The 15,903-nt window shown below is 38.6% G+C and overlaps 3 protein-coding genes across 9 annotated transcripts in view; 1 reads left to right on the forward strand and 2 right to left on the reverse strand.

The window, feature by feature from the left end:
• The first annotated feature begins 18 nt into the window (after positions 1–18).
• Positions 19–6,164, forward strand: wal (electron transfer flavoprotein subunit alpha wal). Its single transcript, XM_065477608.1, has 7 exons — positions 19–72; positions 3,941–4,108; positions 4,170–4,322; positions 4,558–4,822; positions 4,874–5,089; positions 5,622–5,773; positions 5,878–6,164. The coding sequence occupies exons 1-7, from the start codon at positions 34–36 to the stop codon at positions 6,052–6,054; spliced, it is 1,170 nt and encodes a 389-aa protein (XP_065333680.1). The 5' UTR covers positions 19–33; the 3' UTR covers positions 6,055–6,164.
• On the reverse strand, positions 1,087–2,403 carry LOC135935344 (uncharacterized). Its single transcript, XM_065477609.1, has 5 exons — positions 2,313–2,403; positions 1,776–1,988; positions 1,517–1,717; positions 1,374–1,457; positions 1,087–1,320 (listed from the first exon to the last, which is right to left on the reverse strand). The coding sequence occupies exons 1-5, from the start codon at positions 2,358–2,360 to the stop codon at positions 1,099–1,101; spliced, it is 768 nt and encodes a 255-aa protein (XP_065333681.1). The 5' UTR covers positions 2,361–2,403; the 3' UTR covers positions 1,087–1,098.
• An 850-nt stretch (positions 6,165–7,014) lies between the features above and the next one.
• LOC135936132 (methyl-CpG-binding domain protein 5-like) overlaps positions 7,015–15,903 on the reverse strand; it is a 76,012-nt gene continuing 67,123 nt past the window's right edge. For 2 of the 7 annotated variants that reach the window (XM_065478833.1, XM_065478832.1), the window contains exons 8-13: positions 14,724–15,416; positions 14,082–14,357; positions 13,752–14,036; positions 12,362–12,794; positions 10,630–10,870; positions 7,015–9,640 (exon numbers count right to left, since the gene is read on the reverse strand). In XM_065478833.1, the coding sequence (XP_065334905.1) occupies positions 9,541–9,640; positions 10,630–10,870; positions 12,362–12,794; positions 13,752–14,036; positions 14,082–14,357; positions 14,724–15,416 (2,028 nt within the window). In that variant the 3' untranslated portion in view covers positions 7,015–9,540. The remainder of the gene's footprint in view (positions 9,641–10,629; positions 10,871–12,361; positions 12,795–13,751; positions 14,037–14,081; positions 14,358–14,723; positions 15,417–15,903) is intronic. The other 5 variants (XM_065478835.1, XM_065478834.1, XM_065478837.1 and 2 more) reach the window with 5 other exon arrangements.

A 15,903-nucleotide genomic window follows, 5' to 3' on the forward strand; every position in this document is an offset into this window, starting at 1 on the left:
GCCTCCCTGGACCTCACAGCCTACCCGCGGCGGATGGACACGTCGACGGATGGCCGAAATTCCGGTTTAAAGGTAAGAATTTGTCGAATTTTTGGTTGGATGGAAATTCTTGGAAGACGGTGTGAGCCAAGAAATTTTTGTTATGTTTCACAATTATTGCCTTGCGAAGCGAACCACTTATCCGGCTGAAGTTTTTTCGGTTTCATTTTGACGACGCCAACGCGGCCGACGAAGTGGCCGGCTCACTGGCCGAATTCGACCCGACTGCCGGCCGATGGATCGAATTTTGCAGTGTTAGCATTAGTTTCAATGGGAAAGGTTAAAGATAGGTGAGATGCGGGTGCGATCAAACTTTTTTTGCGATTAACTCGAGAACCGCTAGACGGATTTAACGTAAGCGTTTTTGGTCGCATATTGACTACTGGTTTGACTTGGCCAAACCACCGGCCAAATTCGGCCTGATGGCTCGCCGAAAATATGGTGTTCAAATACCGAGTTCATCGACCCTCGACAGATGTTTTTGGTTTTAATTCAATAACAATTCGACCGTTTATGCGATTTTTGCTCAAGACCCCTCATTTGACGCGTTTATATAAGTACGTGCGAGTGCCTACTCCGATGGAAAAATTCGGCCCGACGGACGGCCGACTTTTCACTGGATTTTAGTATTTGCATCGTCTTTCTGAATGCGAGTCAATGATTATTTATGCAGTTTTTAATAATGCGTGTCATGAAACCCGAGATCCGAGATTTATTAAACACACCGCTTTTAATTCTTACGACGGCGTCGATCTGAACCAAAAAGACGCGTTTCACCAAATCGTAACTTTTAATAAGCGTCATAATTAACAAAAACTGCACACCGGGTTGCATGTCACGAGTTCCTCCAGATAGGTGAAGTAGTCCAAGGGTGTCAGCTCATTTAATTTACATTAATTTAATTTAAAAATAAAAAATAATGTCTCTAAAATTGCGAGGAGCTCTCGACACAATTCCTTAATAACAAAAATGCACTTAACTATTTCTTAAAAAACTTTATTGTAATCATAATTAATAGCATGATGAAATGTTGTGCATCGGCGCAATGCCTCACGATCTTCAAAGGATGATTTTTTCAAAGTGAAATAATGCATTCGGTGTGAGAGGCGTAGTGCTGGGTTGGGGCACCAAGTGAGACAAGACCTTCTTTATGGCCTCGAAGGCGACGGCCCCTGCTTCATTCACTTTGACCAGCTCCTCATCGATTTTTATTTTCTCTCCATTAATTGTGTTCTTGATTTTGGCAATCGCTTCATCAAAAAGAACTCCGACCTCCTCCACCTTTTTAGACTATAATTAATGATATTCTTAATAATATTCGAGTTTATTTTTACATGTGAGTGGATAATCTGCTGAAATCCCTCTTTCACAACCAGCAATTCGTCGTGAATTTTCTTCACAGAAATAACAACGTCGTCCTAGTGGAAACACCAAAATTATAGGAATTGTTTTTTCAACAAAGATATTGTTCCTTTACCTTGAAAATCTGCCAAACTGCTTTCAATGCTTCTGCGTCTTCTTCAACGTGTCCATGATTAAAAATGAGATCGTTCACCAAAGTTATAACGGCTCCCCTAATTTTTCTTAAATCTTCAAGGTTGACTCCCACGATTTGGGCTATATTCTCCTTCGCTTGCTTCACGAGCTGTTCAACAGTCGCCAACTCTTCTGGAGTGAGCTGTTGTAAAATATTTGAAAATAAAACTACGGATTTAAACCCAGTTGTAGTTTAGTACGCCTTGTTTCTTCAATTCTTCAACTAGTTCCTTGATTGTAATCGCAGTCTCTTTGGTGACCGTCAACAGGGAAGCCGTCACCTGATGACCGAAAGAGTTCAGGGCGGATTTGAATTCTTTGAGCGCCTCTTGCGCCTCAATGATGTCGCTGATCAGGCTTTTCTCCTCCTCGATTTCGTCCATCAGTTGGTCGATGCATGGCAGTGCCACAACCTGAACGCAAAAAAAATAGTGACAAGATAATTATTAATTGATTACGATTTTAAAACGTCTTTTGCAATTTTTTTCTTTGAGACCTTAAGAATCTGTACATTTTAGACGCTGAGAATTGGTGATAAAGGGATTAATAATCAATAAATTGTAGAGGTTAGAGGAAAGTGTGTGCCTGCCAACATCACTGACAAATTAAAATAAAACAAAAAAGTAGCAGGTTGTGTTAGAAAGGGTACCAGGCGAAAAATTGAAATTTTCACATTTAAAAATAAAATTGAATTCACTTGATCGTCTGCATATAGAAATTATTTCAATATTTTATACCTGAGTGGCGCAGAACACTGCCAAGAGGATTACTAGCGTGGCCCTCATGTTTGCCGTGATGGGTTAAGATTCAAACAGGTGCAGAAGAAAGAATGACACCGCTATATATTTCATTTTTTATCTAAATTATTGGGGCCACACTTTTGAAAAGCAAATATTTATTAACCAGACGAATCTTTGCTTCATTGCCTAATCGAAATTCCCGATAGTTGTTCTTCTGAGATTTAAAAAATGGGATGTTTGTCATCCGCAAAGCACAATGAGTTTGTGTCACTCTTGAATTTGTTTGATTTTCTATTGTGTAAGAGCCGCGGTTTCTGACTCATAATATCTGACTTCGCCGAGTTTTAAATTAATTGAAATTAAAATAGAAAAAATACTAATTTAATCATTTCCACTAAAAATAAGTAATACAGTAAGATCCTGCAATTAATAATAAAATATTATTTGTTCACTCAGTTGTACAGATCTTTAGAAATACAGTTATTATTATTATTTTGTTTGAGTTTTTTTCAACTGTTTAGCGAAATTCCCAATATTTTACATGAATTATTTTCATATAATCATTTTAATTATTTGAAATTAATTCAGTGAGAGTACTATCCTCTTTTTTTTATTGCGTAACCTGCTGTTCAGAAGGTCAATATTGCAATGTGAAATTATGTTAAGATATTTAAGAAGAAATTGCCCCTATTTACTCAAAATATACAATTATTACATCTCTTTAATTTGTTTATTAAATCATCTGTATTCCATGATATTTGCGTTGCGGGTTTGAGATTTTACCAATTTAACCCTTCCGTTTAACAGTAAGCTGTTCATTGTATGCCGATAATAATTTTAGATTTTGCTTGGTGACATTGAAAATCAATTTCTCCGGAAAAAAACTAATATATTTTCAAAATAAAATATAAAAGTAAAGTAATATTAACGCGTGGCTTGTTTATGATTGATAATTAGCCCATTCTTTATACAGTATTTCAGCTTCATCCTCTAAAAAACACGAAGAAAAAAGAAAAATCATTTTAGAATAATATATTATCCTACTCCTTGAGATAATGGAAAATTATCACAATTTATATTTCAACATTAAAATATTGAACCATTTAATAAATTCCTTTTTGTGCTCCTTGGGGTTGTGAATTTTACTACGGCTCTTTCGCAAAATTAATGTCTTTTTTAAAATAGTTTACGCTGCAAATTAGACCCTTTCTGATTGTGAGTCAATTAAGACGTGTTTTTACACGTTTTCAATTGAAATGAGGATTTTCAGCAAATATTTCATGTTTTTGTTGAAATTTCAATGAAAATTGGCGTCTCATTTGGGAGTATTGCACCGCACGAAATAATTGTATAAGAGAGGTTTATTTCCATAGTAGGGGAGATGAAGTTGATAGTTTTCTTTCAAACGGATTATTTGTGCTAGAGCTCAGACCTTCCAAAATAAATGACGATTGGAAGCTCAGAATTAAATAATCGCCCGTCTAAAATTCATGGCTACTCCATCAAAAATTGAATGCATTTAATGATTATTCATAAAATTAAATGTTTTCTTGGGATTAGGCAACAGTCTGCATCTGCAGTTCTGCACTACGTAGTAATTTTATATATTTTGGCGCCCTTTCAAGTCGAACTGTCACGCCACCCGCGGAAATGTTGCCAAGCTCTCTTCACAACCCAGCTGCCGTCCCCGAAACCTCGGCCAAGTCGAAAGGTCAATTTTCAGGTTCGACGGTGCGGTAAATTTGCTCGAAATGATGTTGTCCCGATCCAGGAACGTCCTGCAGACCAAGCAGGTGAGTTTGCCCTGCAGGAAACCATCTGGTTCACGCTAAATTCGATTCGATTTCCCCGCAGTTCTCGTCCCTTCTGAAGCGGCTTGAGAGCACCCTGGTCATCGCAGAGCACAACAACGAGAAATTGACCCCGATCACCCTGAACGCCTTGACTGCAGCCAAGCAGATCGGAGGAGACATCTCTGTCCTCGTCGCTGGAACCAAATGTGCAGCTGTACGTAGGATTTTCGGGAATTACGGATTCAAAAAGCTACAATTTGTTTTTGAGGGATTCTGTATACCCTTATTCGAAGGCTAAATTATTGAAATTTAATTTAATTGTTTGAAAATGGGCGAGAAAAAATTTATGGAGCAATAACTTTGGGTTGAAATCAAAATTGATTGTAATGGACATGATTTTTATGTAATTGAAGAAATTGTTATGTAACAAAGTTATATTCGAATTCCAGGTCGCGGAAGAGGCGTGCAAAGCTGCCGGCGTGGGCAAAGTTTTGGTGGCTGAAGACCAGGCGTTCCACGGCTTCACCCCCGAGACCCTGACCCCCCTGATTTTGGCCACCCAAAAGCAGTTCAACTTCACGCACATTTTGGCCGGGGCCACCGCCTTTGGCAAAGCTCTCTTGCCGCGGGTTGCTGCTAAATTGGACGTCTCGCCTGTGTCCGACATCATCGCCATCAAATCAGCAGACACTTTCGTCAGGACTATTTACGCTGGTAATTTTGCGACAATTATCACAAAAACTCGACTAAATTAATTTCAAAAAGGAAATGCCGTGCTGACCCTGAAATCCAAGGACGCTGTCAAGGTGGTCAGCATCCGAGGTACCAACTTTGAGGCTGCACCTGCGACTGGAGGAAGTGGAAAGAGCGAGGCTGTTGCCGCCGCCGACTACAAGACCGACAAAATCGAGTTTGTCAGCCAAGAACTGAGCAAGAGCGATCGACCTGATCTCTCCAGTGCCAAGGCAGTCGTCAGCGGAGGTAAAGGAATTTCAATTTTTTCAAATATTTTAAAAATATTGGTAAAATAGGAAGGGTTGCATTTTTGCTCAATTATTTTAGTTTCACCGAGAAAAAATATAACTTACAAATTATAATTAAAAATTTTAAAACAATGAACTTGTATTAATTGACAACAAAAATTTTAAAGCATTTTTAATTGTACATTTTTAGGTGTTTTAAACCAAAATTGCTAGTTAAAATTTGATTTGAACATTGATTTAAATACTACTTAGTTTTTAAATTGTTTCAGTTCAGTTTAAAAATATGGAGAATAATGAATATGAAAAGTTTTTAACTGTTGATTTTATTTTAAGAAAATTTAATAAAATAAATAGACTCGTTAAAAAATAATTGAAATTTGTTAAATTAGTTTTAAATTAAATATCTTAAATATGAAAATTTAAATTATAGAGAAATGATTAAACTGCTGAGCGCAGATACAATGGAACTCTACAAAATATGATATTTTTCCTGCTTGGTGATCGACACAAATGTTTTTGCTTTGTATTAGGCCGAGGAATGAAGTCAGGCGATAACTTCAAGATGCTCTATGATCTTGCCGACAAGCTGAACGCTGCCGTTGGTGCCTCCCGTGCCGCTGTTGATGCAGGATTCGTGCCAAACGACCTTCAGGTTGGACAGACTGGCAAGATTGTTGCACCTGTGAGTAATTAATATTTTGTTCTTAATTATGCATTATTTATGCCATTTTAACTTTGCGAGTAATCGTGGTTTTTCATTTTATTTGAATCAAATTAATGTTACAGGATCTGTACATTGCCGTTGGTATTTCTGGAGCCATCCAGCATTTGGCTGGCATGAAGGACTCAAAGACCATTGTTGCAATCAACAAGGACCCTGAGGCGCCTATTTTCCAGGTCGCTGACTTCGGTTTGGTTGCTGACCTTTTCAAGGCAGTGCCTGAGCTTACTCAGAAACTTTAATTTTGGGTAATTATTCATACTTGAATATTTGTTATTGTTTATTGACTCTGAATCGTGTAAAGGATTTGGCAAGAAATAAATAAATATATTTTTGTTTAGCTCATAAAAAAGCTTGGAATTTTCGTAATATTTTTTATCCTTCCGTTGTAACAGTTGTTAGAGGTTGTTCGCTTCAATATTCATGACCTGATAAAACACAAAATTAACTCATTGTTCGAGTCATGGTTCGCATTTAGCTCAATCGTCTGGCAGAGAAAAAAGTCAGAAATTCTCAGGAAAATTTCTTCTATAATTTTTTTTACACAAATAGGTGTTTAATAAACACATTGAATTGAATAACTAATTTCCGAAAGTTGCTGTACAAAAGCTCTACAGGGAACAAATCTTTTCAAAGTGACCACCACAAATATATTAATTTTTTCATTCCCACGAAAACGAATCATTAAAAATTGTGTGATAGTTAAATTTTTGGATTGATATTAAGACTGTCCATACCCTTTTGATATATGGATCCTCGGGCTTGGACGAAACTTGCTCAAAGGGCTGTCCTAGTTAACTCTGTATGGTTTTTGAAAAATGAACAAATGGTGCGAGTCTTGTCGAAAATAAGTCCAGATTCGATTTTTAATTATGATAAAAAAACACTTAAAACGTCGTTGGGCGTTTAATTTGGAACATTGTTTCAATTTTTATCACTATAAATATAAATTCCAGTGGTAAAAAACAAATTGAACCCCCGTAAAATAGGCAATTATTTAAGGGATTTTACTTTAATATTGAAGGGTCTTACATGAATCCACTAAGGCAACAGCACCTCCAAATTTCATCGGAGGTGGTCAATCTCATTTAGGACTGTATATTTAAAAAATATACAGTATTGTATTGTATTTTTGCTATTTATTTCGTCAGGCATCGTCCTGCTTTAAATAAGTGGGGAGTTAAAATAAAACAATTCGTGGATACTTTGTTTCATCATGTGAGAATATAATAAGCTTTTCCATAAATATACAGCAATGGTTAAAGTATATTTAATCATTAATAGGTAATATCGAGGATATATTACAATAAACTCTGGCAAATAACATCATTCAATTTTTGTCGCCTACCTATAAATACACATAATATGTATTAAGTATGCCAGTGAATGTGTGTGTGTGTGTAGGTGTGGGTGTGTGTTTACAACGAAAAACTCAAGAAGGCGCAACCAAAAAGCTAAAACATAAAAATGTGGTGTTTGTGGCGAAAAAAATTTAGTTTAAAATATAAAAAAGACAATAAAAGAAATGCATTTAAGTATGGCAAACTTGGATTTGTAAAACGAACTGAACAAAATAAGCACATCGTTTCGAGGTAAAAAGGTAGATTCTCAGTTAATAGCCAGCCGCGTGCACAATTGTGTGTGTGTTTAGTTTTAATCGATGGGCCATATCGTATCAGATAACAACATTGATATATAGTTTCTTCCTATTACGGTACAGCTTAAATGACGTCGGAGACAGAGATATTATTTTTTCTTTCTCAATAACAAATTTGCAGCCCCAAATATCCAGCAGGGATTGTTATTACTCGACCACTTATTACTCATTTTAGGCGTGTGATTAATCAAGTATAACACACTTAACATCTTTTTGCGCGTGATTTTCTGCTTCTGCTTCTTCCACCCGAATATACGTGAACAAACGAGAGACAACTAACAATTACATTTATTTATCTACGCTTGCTCTAAAGTGCTTCCAGGAGTATGATTAATTCATTACTTTTTTCATCTCAGGATATAAAAAATACTTTTCTTCGTAGTTTTTGTTTCAGACCTTTCTCGCAAAGTTTTTACTCATTTTTTTTGTTTGTCTGCTAAAAATCTCCTATCAATTTGTATTTAAGTTCAAATCGCGTTGATTTTAATCTCATTTAGTATTATTTCTCTCTATACTTGCGCCCATATAATTTATCTCAATTATCCAACAACAATTTCTTTAGGATTCCAAATATTAAAGCAGAGGTGGGTCTCGATCTCTAGTATTATTATTATTATTTCTTTTTCATCTCAAAATCCCCATCTTTTTGTTAGGAACAATATATTCATACACTCGCGAGCGATGTCGATTTGCACCTAGGCGAGCTAAATTGGCACGTCATAAAAAAAACATTTTGAATTTCACACATGTTGTATGGTTAGATGAAAATTTCAGACCAAAGTATGTTTTACTTCCGAATAAATTCACTTTTTGGCACTTTTCAAACTATTTTACTTTAGAAAATCTGCTCTAACATGAAGCTACAGAGATGAAGCATGAACCAAGGCCTGATTTATTTTTTTTTTCAAATATTTAAATTCAAGTTGTAAAGGAAATTTTTCGTTTTTTTTTTTGCTCAAACCGCATTGCTCATATTTAAAGCGACCATTTTTACAAAATCAAATCACTCAAAAAGTGAAGATCACCAGCAGTACTTGAAATTTTGGCGACAAAACCTCTCATATATATGCAAAATTCAAAATGGTACGTGCCAATTTAAAACGTACCTGATGCCCACTGTTTCCCGAGTTGGCGCGAAAACTGAAATACAAGAGCTGTGATGTAGTTTCTCCTGTATATACCCGCAAATCACACTTCTTACAAGTATTTTATGCACATTGGACGGCTAATACAATTCAAATTTTACTCCTTCCTCCCTCCCTCTTTATTCTCACACTGCGATTCAGAGAACAAAAAAAAAAAAAAACAAAAGCAGCGTAGTAATCATAATAAGTAAAAATCAACCAACTGACTTTGTTGGACTGTTTTGTAGCTTCAAGCTACTGTTTACTGCGTTTACAACCAATCAATTTGCAACAAAAGAACACTCACAGCATCCATAGTGATTTTGTTTTTGTCAAACACAGACATGTGCATAAATATTATGCACCCGACAATACGTAACGTTAAACAAGTAAAAACCGGGGATACTTTACACAAATGTACATACTCTTCTCACGAATCGTCAACCGATAATATGTATGTATATGCATGTATAATTATATTATATTTACAGCACACAATAAATGTCTATTTGCCATCCACCCATTTTTGTATGCGTGTACGTGTATTAGTAGTTTAGCCATTTATTGTCGTAAATCATAACATATTTTCATATTTATACATTTACAGCAATGCTCAATCAGATCTATTAAACGCTCTGATCGCTCCAATTTTATACAAGTTTTGTGGTTCTTAATCGTAGATTAAAAAAAGCAAGAATATATTTATCTGACTAGAGACACAAATCAACGGTTTTGTGTGTAAAAAGTACTTAAATAAAAGCAACTTGAAGTTAGCAACGCTCAATATCTGGTTTTGTTTGTCATTCTTTCTTGGGAGAAAAGAATTAACTAAATAGATAGTAAAAATTACTTTTGGTACCATCACCTGACGTTATTACTGGGTGTTAATCAACAATTATTAAAAATTACTAAAAAAGCAAGGAAAGTAAGACTTGAGAGAGATTCGGTTATCTCGAAGACTGCTGCATGCCGGTAGCCGTCATCTTATCTAACTCACTCATGGCCTCTTGAATTGCATTCTCCAGCAACTGATTCATTTTCCTGCCCCTGAAATTAAAATTTGAAAAATGAGAAAATGCAAAAACATATCATTATTATAATATTTTTAACCCAACCTTCATAAAGACAACGGGACAGACCAAAATATTTTGCTGACTGAACTTTTCCTAATCGGCTAGGAATAAGTATAATGTCACCAAAAGCGTCAACAGTTAGTAAATTAGGAGGAGGAAAGAATTAAACAACAATTTACAGCTCTATATAATTTTAAAATTTTTACCAAGGGAAGAGTACACATTTTAATCCGAAAACTAAGGTTTTTTTACTACCATTCAATAAAGAGTTTGATAAAATATGGCAATTTTTTGCTAGATTCGCGCCTCCGAATTAATAAAAGGCAACATTATACAAAATTTCAAACTTGTCGTAATTTCTTGAAAATTGGTAAGATCTTGATAAACTAGATTTTTTTGGAATGTGCTCCCAGAGACGTATCGAATGGCGTGTCATTTATAAATTTTAGACTCATTCATTGTTTGCAGGATTAATGGAAACTATGTGAGCGGCGTGAGCGGTAGTATTTTAGGTGGTCAGACTTCAATAAACTTTAAATTTTTTCTATTCGCTCTGCGAGGCGAATCAAATTATGTGTAATTTTCTTACGCTTGAAAAAGTAAGTGATCTAACCACAAATTTCCAACAATCTAGGGCTCACAGCAGCAGAATGATAAAGTCAAAATCGTACCTCTGGCATAATTCGATTTTTTTACAGCCTTAGAAACTATAAAATTCGAGATGTGTCCGACCGCATAACTCGAAAACTGCGAATTTTCCATTGGCAAATTTCAAACTCAGTCGAATGATAGCAAAATAAATATTTTTTGCTTCGGATATTTTGGCTCTCGCCTTAAAAATAAAAAAAATTCCAAAATTCTTTGCTGACGAATTTGGCGCAATTGAAGAGACGTTATTCTTGGGAGGGCGAGGCAAATTTCGAGTCTTTAAAATGCAACTCGAAAAAAACCTATGAGACTCACTTGCGGAACTTCTTAGTGGCCGAGTGGTGAGCCTCGAGTCCTTCGGACAAACTTTTCAGGGAATTTAGCTCGACTTGAGAGTGCAAAGTGGACCCGAACCAGCGCACCCACCCCCTGGAGTCGGAGGGGGCGCCGCCGCCCTCGAGGCTCTCGTTCAGGGACACCAATTTCCCGGGCCAGGAGGGCGACCCGTTGAAGGGGCCCCACACCAGCTCTCCTTCCCTCACAACACACTTGCAGTCTACGAAAGCGAAAATGAAACAGAAAATAACAAAACGCCTGAGCCACCACGAGAAAAATTAAAAAGGCGGGACGGGAGAAAGCGGGATTTGCCAATTTAGCAATTGAAAACAGACGAAAAAAAAAACAAATTTCGTATTTTTCACTTCCGAAATTGCTGCTAAGACAACTAAAATTTTAACCTTCTTAATATTAAAACGAAATAAAACAATTTTTAGGGGGGGATGAGAGTGAGTGAGGGGTGGTTGGTTGGCAACCCCAAACAGGTAAATTTAAATTTTAAGAACTAAAAATTGACAGGAAATATTTGAAAACAATAGTAGTTGACCGTCTAGTTCCTGTCGTCTAGAGATATTCCAAATTTGAAATTTCTGGCATTGTTCATTTTCAAAATATCCCGAATTTGACCAGAAATTTTTTCGAGGGCATAATATTATACTCATTGCAACCGTAATAGTTGTCAGTTCACTGTGAAATTTTCGGGGAATGTGTATCTTAATTAAATCGCAATTCTAACCCAACCCTAAACCCACCCCTAAGATTTTGCCAACCCTAAAATGCGAATTTTCGATGTTTTGCCAGCTTGGGACACATGATATTAGTTCATTTCAGGGGTTGTTCTTATTTAGGCCATACCACCTCCAAATAACCCCCCAAAAACAATCAAATACCCCACCAAGGTTAAATTAAATTTGCTCACGTCGATTTTTGCGTTTGGTTTGTACAATTCATTTCATTCCAAACTGCAGAAACCCCCCTCAACCCCTTGAAATCCTGTTTTCTCCCTCTTATCACATGAAATCTAATTTAGAACAAAATTGCATTACTTTGGCTATTCTTAGCTTTGAAGGAGTGCCGACCATCTTTTACGGCATCAACATAAAATGAACGGCCCGAAAAACAACCCCCTGCTCACCTTCATATACTTGAAATCATTTCTCGCACAGCTTTCAACACAACAGTGTTTTCTTAAAGAAAAACTTTTTCAGAAGTTATTTATGATACCTGTGTACTGTCACGGTTATCAACCTCGTTCACCCCCTTCAAATCTTATTAATTAACTAATTTCATGTTTCCCATTGTAGGCGAAACATCGAAAATACGCTTTTTAGAGGGTGGAAAAATCTCAGGGGGCGAGTTAGGGATTGGCTTAGTATTGATTTTCTATTAAGTTACCCTCATGCACCTCTCCTGAAAATTTCATGACCACACGTAACAACTATTAAGGCTGCAGTGACAGTGAGAAAGCAGCCAAAAAATCATAGCTGCGTAGTCATAAAGCAACTAACTCCCGTTTTCCGCTGCAATTTGGATAGCACTCACTCTCAAGGGTCTTGAAGAAAAAATTAAAAACGCGCAGTCCCATAAAATTGCGTTTTCAGAAAAAAAAGTGCATGATTGTTACAACCTCCGCACAAACAAAAATGCATATTTATTTTTGTCCGGAACAAATGCGGGTTTTAGCAAAGGTTGAAAAGCATGCGAGATTTACCTTGCACAACAGGGGTAGCAGAGGCGTCATCCAACTTGCGTTTGAGGGGTCTGCTCTTGTCGAGGATGGTGGAGCTCTCCACCATGACCTCGTCGACCTTTGTGACCCAGCTGAAGGTGGTGGTGGCGTCGACCGGATCGGCTTCCGAGCTGGTGACGCCGCACTCGGTGTTGAGCGGCGTCAGCGACTTGAGCGGCTCCGAGATGGGCGACGAGGTGGTCGTGTCCGGGGGCATCTGCTCCAGCGGGGGGCTGTTGTACAAGCTGGTCGGAATCTGCACCATGGCCGGCAGCAGGGCGGCGGCCGCCTGCGCGGCCTGCGCCGTCTGCGTCGACACCGAGTGCTTCTGTTGCAGCAGCAGCGGCAGGTCTTGGAATTGCTTCAGAATCAGCGGATTAACCTGATAGGGAGGCAAATGATGGTAGTGAGTCATCTAATAGAAAGGGAACACGAGAAAAAGGTTATAGTTTCAGAGCACAAGGATGCAATTCTTACATTTTATTACAGAACGACACAAGACACTTCCTGGCTTTTTCATCTGATTGTGAGATTTTTTGCTTTTTTAATAACATTAAAAAACAGGACAAAAATTGCATACAATTTGAGTTGGTCAAATTTTCAAATTGAACAATTTGCAGTAATCATATTAGGACAGAGAAACAGCTACATTTTAGCGTTTTCCAAGTTACTTGAAAAATTAAACGGTTTGTCAATGATTTTTGGCTTGATTATGATTCCTCTCGCCGCGATATATCAAACAAGGTTGCAAATTATGAGCTTAATTTCCCTACTGATGATGTGCATCTTAATTTACAAAGAGGAGAATTATTGATGCTCGCCGCTTGATTTAAGTATGCTAATTTTGAAGCCGATTTTCTCAAAAACAGGAATTTAAACAGAAACCATAATAAGTAAAAACGATAAAAAATATTAATTATTTTAATTTGCTCAAAATAGGCTTACCAAAGAGAAAAAAAGAAAGACGCGTTAATTTTGAGCATGTGATGGCAGAAAAATCAGCCGTGTCGTGTCCCAATTTTTAAATCCCGCCTGAAAAGAATGGCAGGATATCTGACGAAAATTGATAATATTTGGAGAATTTAACTACGAAAAATTGATTTATGGTATAATTAACATGCAAGAAATTCAATGATTTTTGTGCTCACTTAGTTTTAATATTTTAATGGTTAGTTGTTGTAGAGCAAAAAACTAAATTTATTCTGGAAGCTGCTCAAATCATCTATTATTGGACCATTTTTAAAGGAATCTTCAAAGTAGTTTTTTTTTGTTAAAAAATATCAATTTAAATTTTATGAAAATCCTATGGTAAGTGCTTTTACGAAGAAAAAGTGAGAAATAGCGTGAGTGTTCACTTTGTTGTGATATGAACCTGCATGTGTTGCTGTTGTGCAGCGTTGTTGGCCGCAGCGACGAGCGCGGTGGTGGTCTGCTGCTGAACGATGGTGGTGTTCTGGTGCAGCAGGGTGGTGCTCTGGCTGGTGGGGGTGACGTTGGCTGCCGAGCATGGAATGATCATGGGCTGGCCGTTGACGTTCATGATGAGCTGCTGCTGCTCGGGCGGCTTGGGCGGGCTCATCATCGTCAGGCCGTTCAGGGTCTGCTGGAAGCCAAGGAACTGCGACTGCGGCGAGATCAGCTGGCCCACCTGGAAATGCTGATTGACCGTTTTCGAGTTGCTGTTAGAGACGCAAACAGCTACCTGCCCGGTGGCGGTCACCTTGTTAATGATCTGCGGCGCTGGCGCTCGGATCAACATCTGTGGCGTCGACAGCAGGTTCTGCTGCCCGAATTGCGGCTGCATCAGGATCTGGTTGGGAAGCTGCAGTTGCACCGTGCCGCCGCTGCCGTCCGTCGGGATCAGCGTGCCCTCCGGAAGGGCGCTCATCACCATCCCCTGCAGGCCGGGCACCACCAGCGTCTGAATGGCTGGCAGGTTCGTCGACATGAAGTTGGCGCCGTTCAGCAAATTCAGCGGCTGGATTAACAAATAAATAATTAGTTTAATATTTTCAAGTTCGTTTGGCGTTAAATATTTTTTAAATCAACTGGTAAAACTGGGTATTTCCTGCTTTGAAAAGTTGGTCGAAAAATCAAGAAAATAAAATTTGGTAAATCAATTAATCAATTTAAGCAATGCGCAAAAATGCACTTTGGAATTTTTAGCTCGAAATTCGGTGGTTTTACCCAAATTTTCCGAGTTTTAGTAATTTAACCCCTGAATTGAACATATTTTGTTGCATCAAGCAACAAAGAGTATGAAAATCCTATGTATACATATATTTTTTTTAAAAATCAGTGTCACTAAAATTGATTTTTTAAATTAATAATTTTGAAGCTTCACCTGGATGAGGTTGATAGGGTTGGCGCCAAGCGGCGACTGCTGCGGACTGGCCGTCTGCTGGGGGAGCAGGAACTGGGGTTGCTTGTTTGGCAGGATGGTGAGCGTCTGCAGCAGCGGCTGCTGGAAGTTCTGCATGAAGAGCGGGCTCTGGAGGATCTGCTGTTGCTGCTGGGGTGGCGGTGGGGGCAGCTGTTGCGGGGGCTGCTGGGGCGGCGGCGCCTGTTGGATGGGCCGGCGCTTCTTGGCCTTCTTCTTCAGCTCGTCCGTCGGGAGTGCGGCCAGCAGCTGGCCCTCCATGGTAACCGTCTGCTGCAGGGGCTGGTGCAGCAGCAGCGGTGTGGTGCACGGCAGCGTGTTCACCAGCTGCACCATCGGCTGCTGCAGCGCCGAGAGCATGTTCGCCTGGGCCTGCTGCTGCTGCTGCTGCTGAGGTGGAGGCGGCGTCAGTTTCTGCGTCGCGCCCTGGATGATCAGCTGCTGCCCGTTGGATGAGACGAAAATGTGGCCTGGTGGAAGTTTCAGGTCCGTGCCGCTGGCCGGAGACGCGCTCAGGGTCAAAGGCGTCGCCGTCGCCAGCTTCTGAGGAACCTGAATGCTGCTCACTACGCTCTGTACCATTTCCAGGGGGGATTTGGTTGGGGTGCTGGTCGCCACGGTCACGGCCGCTGTCTCTGTCTTACTCTCCTGCTGCTCCTGAAATTACAAATGGGAGTGCGCTTTTAAATAAGGGACTTGACAATTGAAATGCTTTTTCTTTAAACTGGTCTAAACGGTTTTATTACGCAGGGCTCAAACAGCAATTCAAACTATTTTTTCTGAATAAAAAAATTGATTGTGAAAAATTACAAACCCCGGTTTTTTAAGATCATTGTGAGCAGTTCCAAGAGAATTTGGACAACAATTGGACGCAAATTTTGAGAGAAACGTGATTTTATTTTATGTACTTACTTTAATATTATACAATTCATTTTTGGGGGATTCCAAGACAGCCATAAAATTGGGAACGCCCCATTTCCCGGGCTTCTAGCTCGGAATTTCCCATAAAACAATGTGTCTAAAAACATTTGCATTCAATTACGTCTCGAACTGCACTAGATATTTGATAATTAAATTAATTGCCCTTCTCTGACACTCACAGTCCTTGGTTTTATTTCTTTCTACTCATCTTATATATACTGTC

This window comes from Cloeon dipterum, chromosome 2 (genome assembly GCF_949628265.1).
Source record: "Cloeon dipterum chromosome 2, ieCloDipt1.1, whole genome shotgun sequence".
Lineage (NCBI taxonomy): Eukaryota > Metazoa > Arthropoda > Insecta > Ephemeroptera > Baetidae > Cloeon > Cloeon dipterum.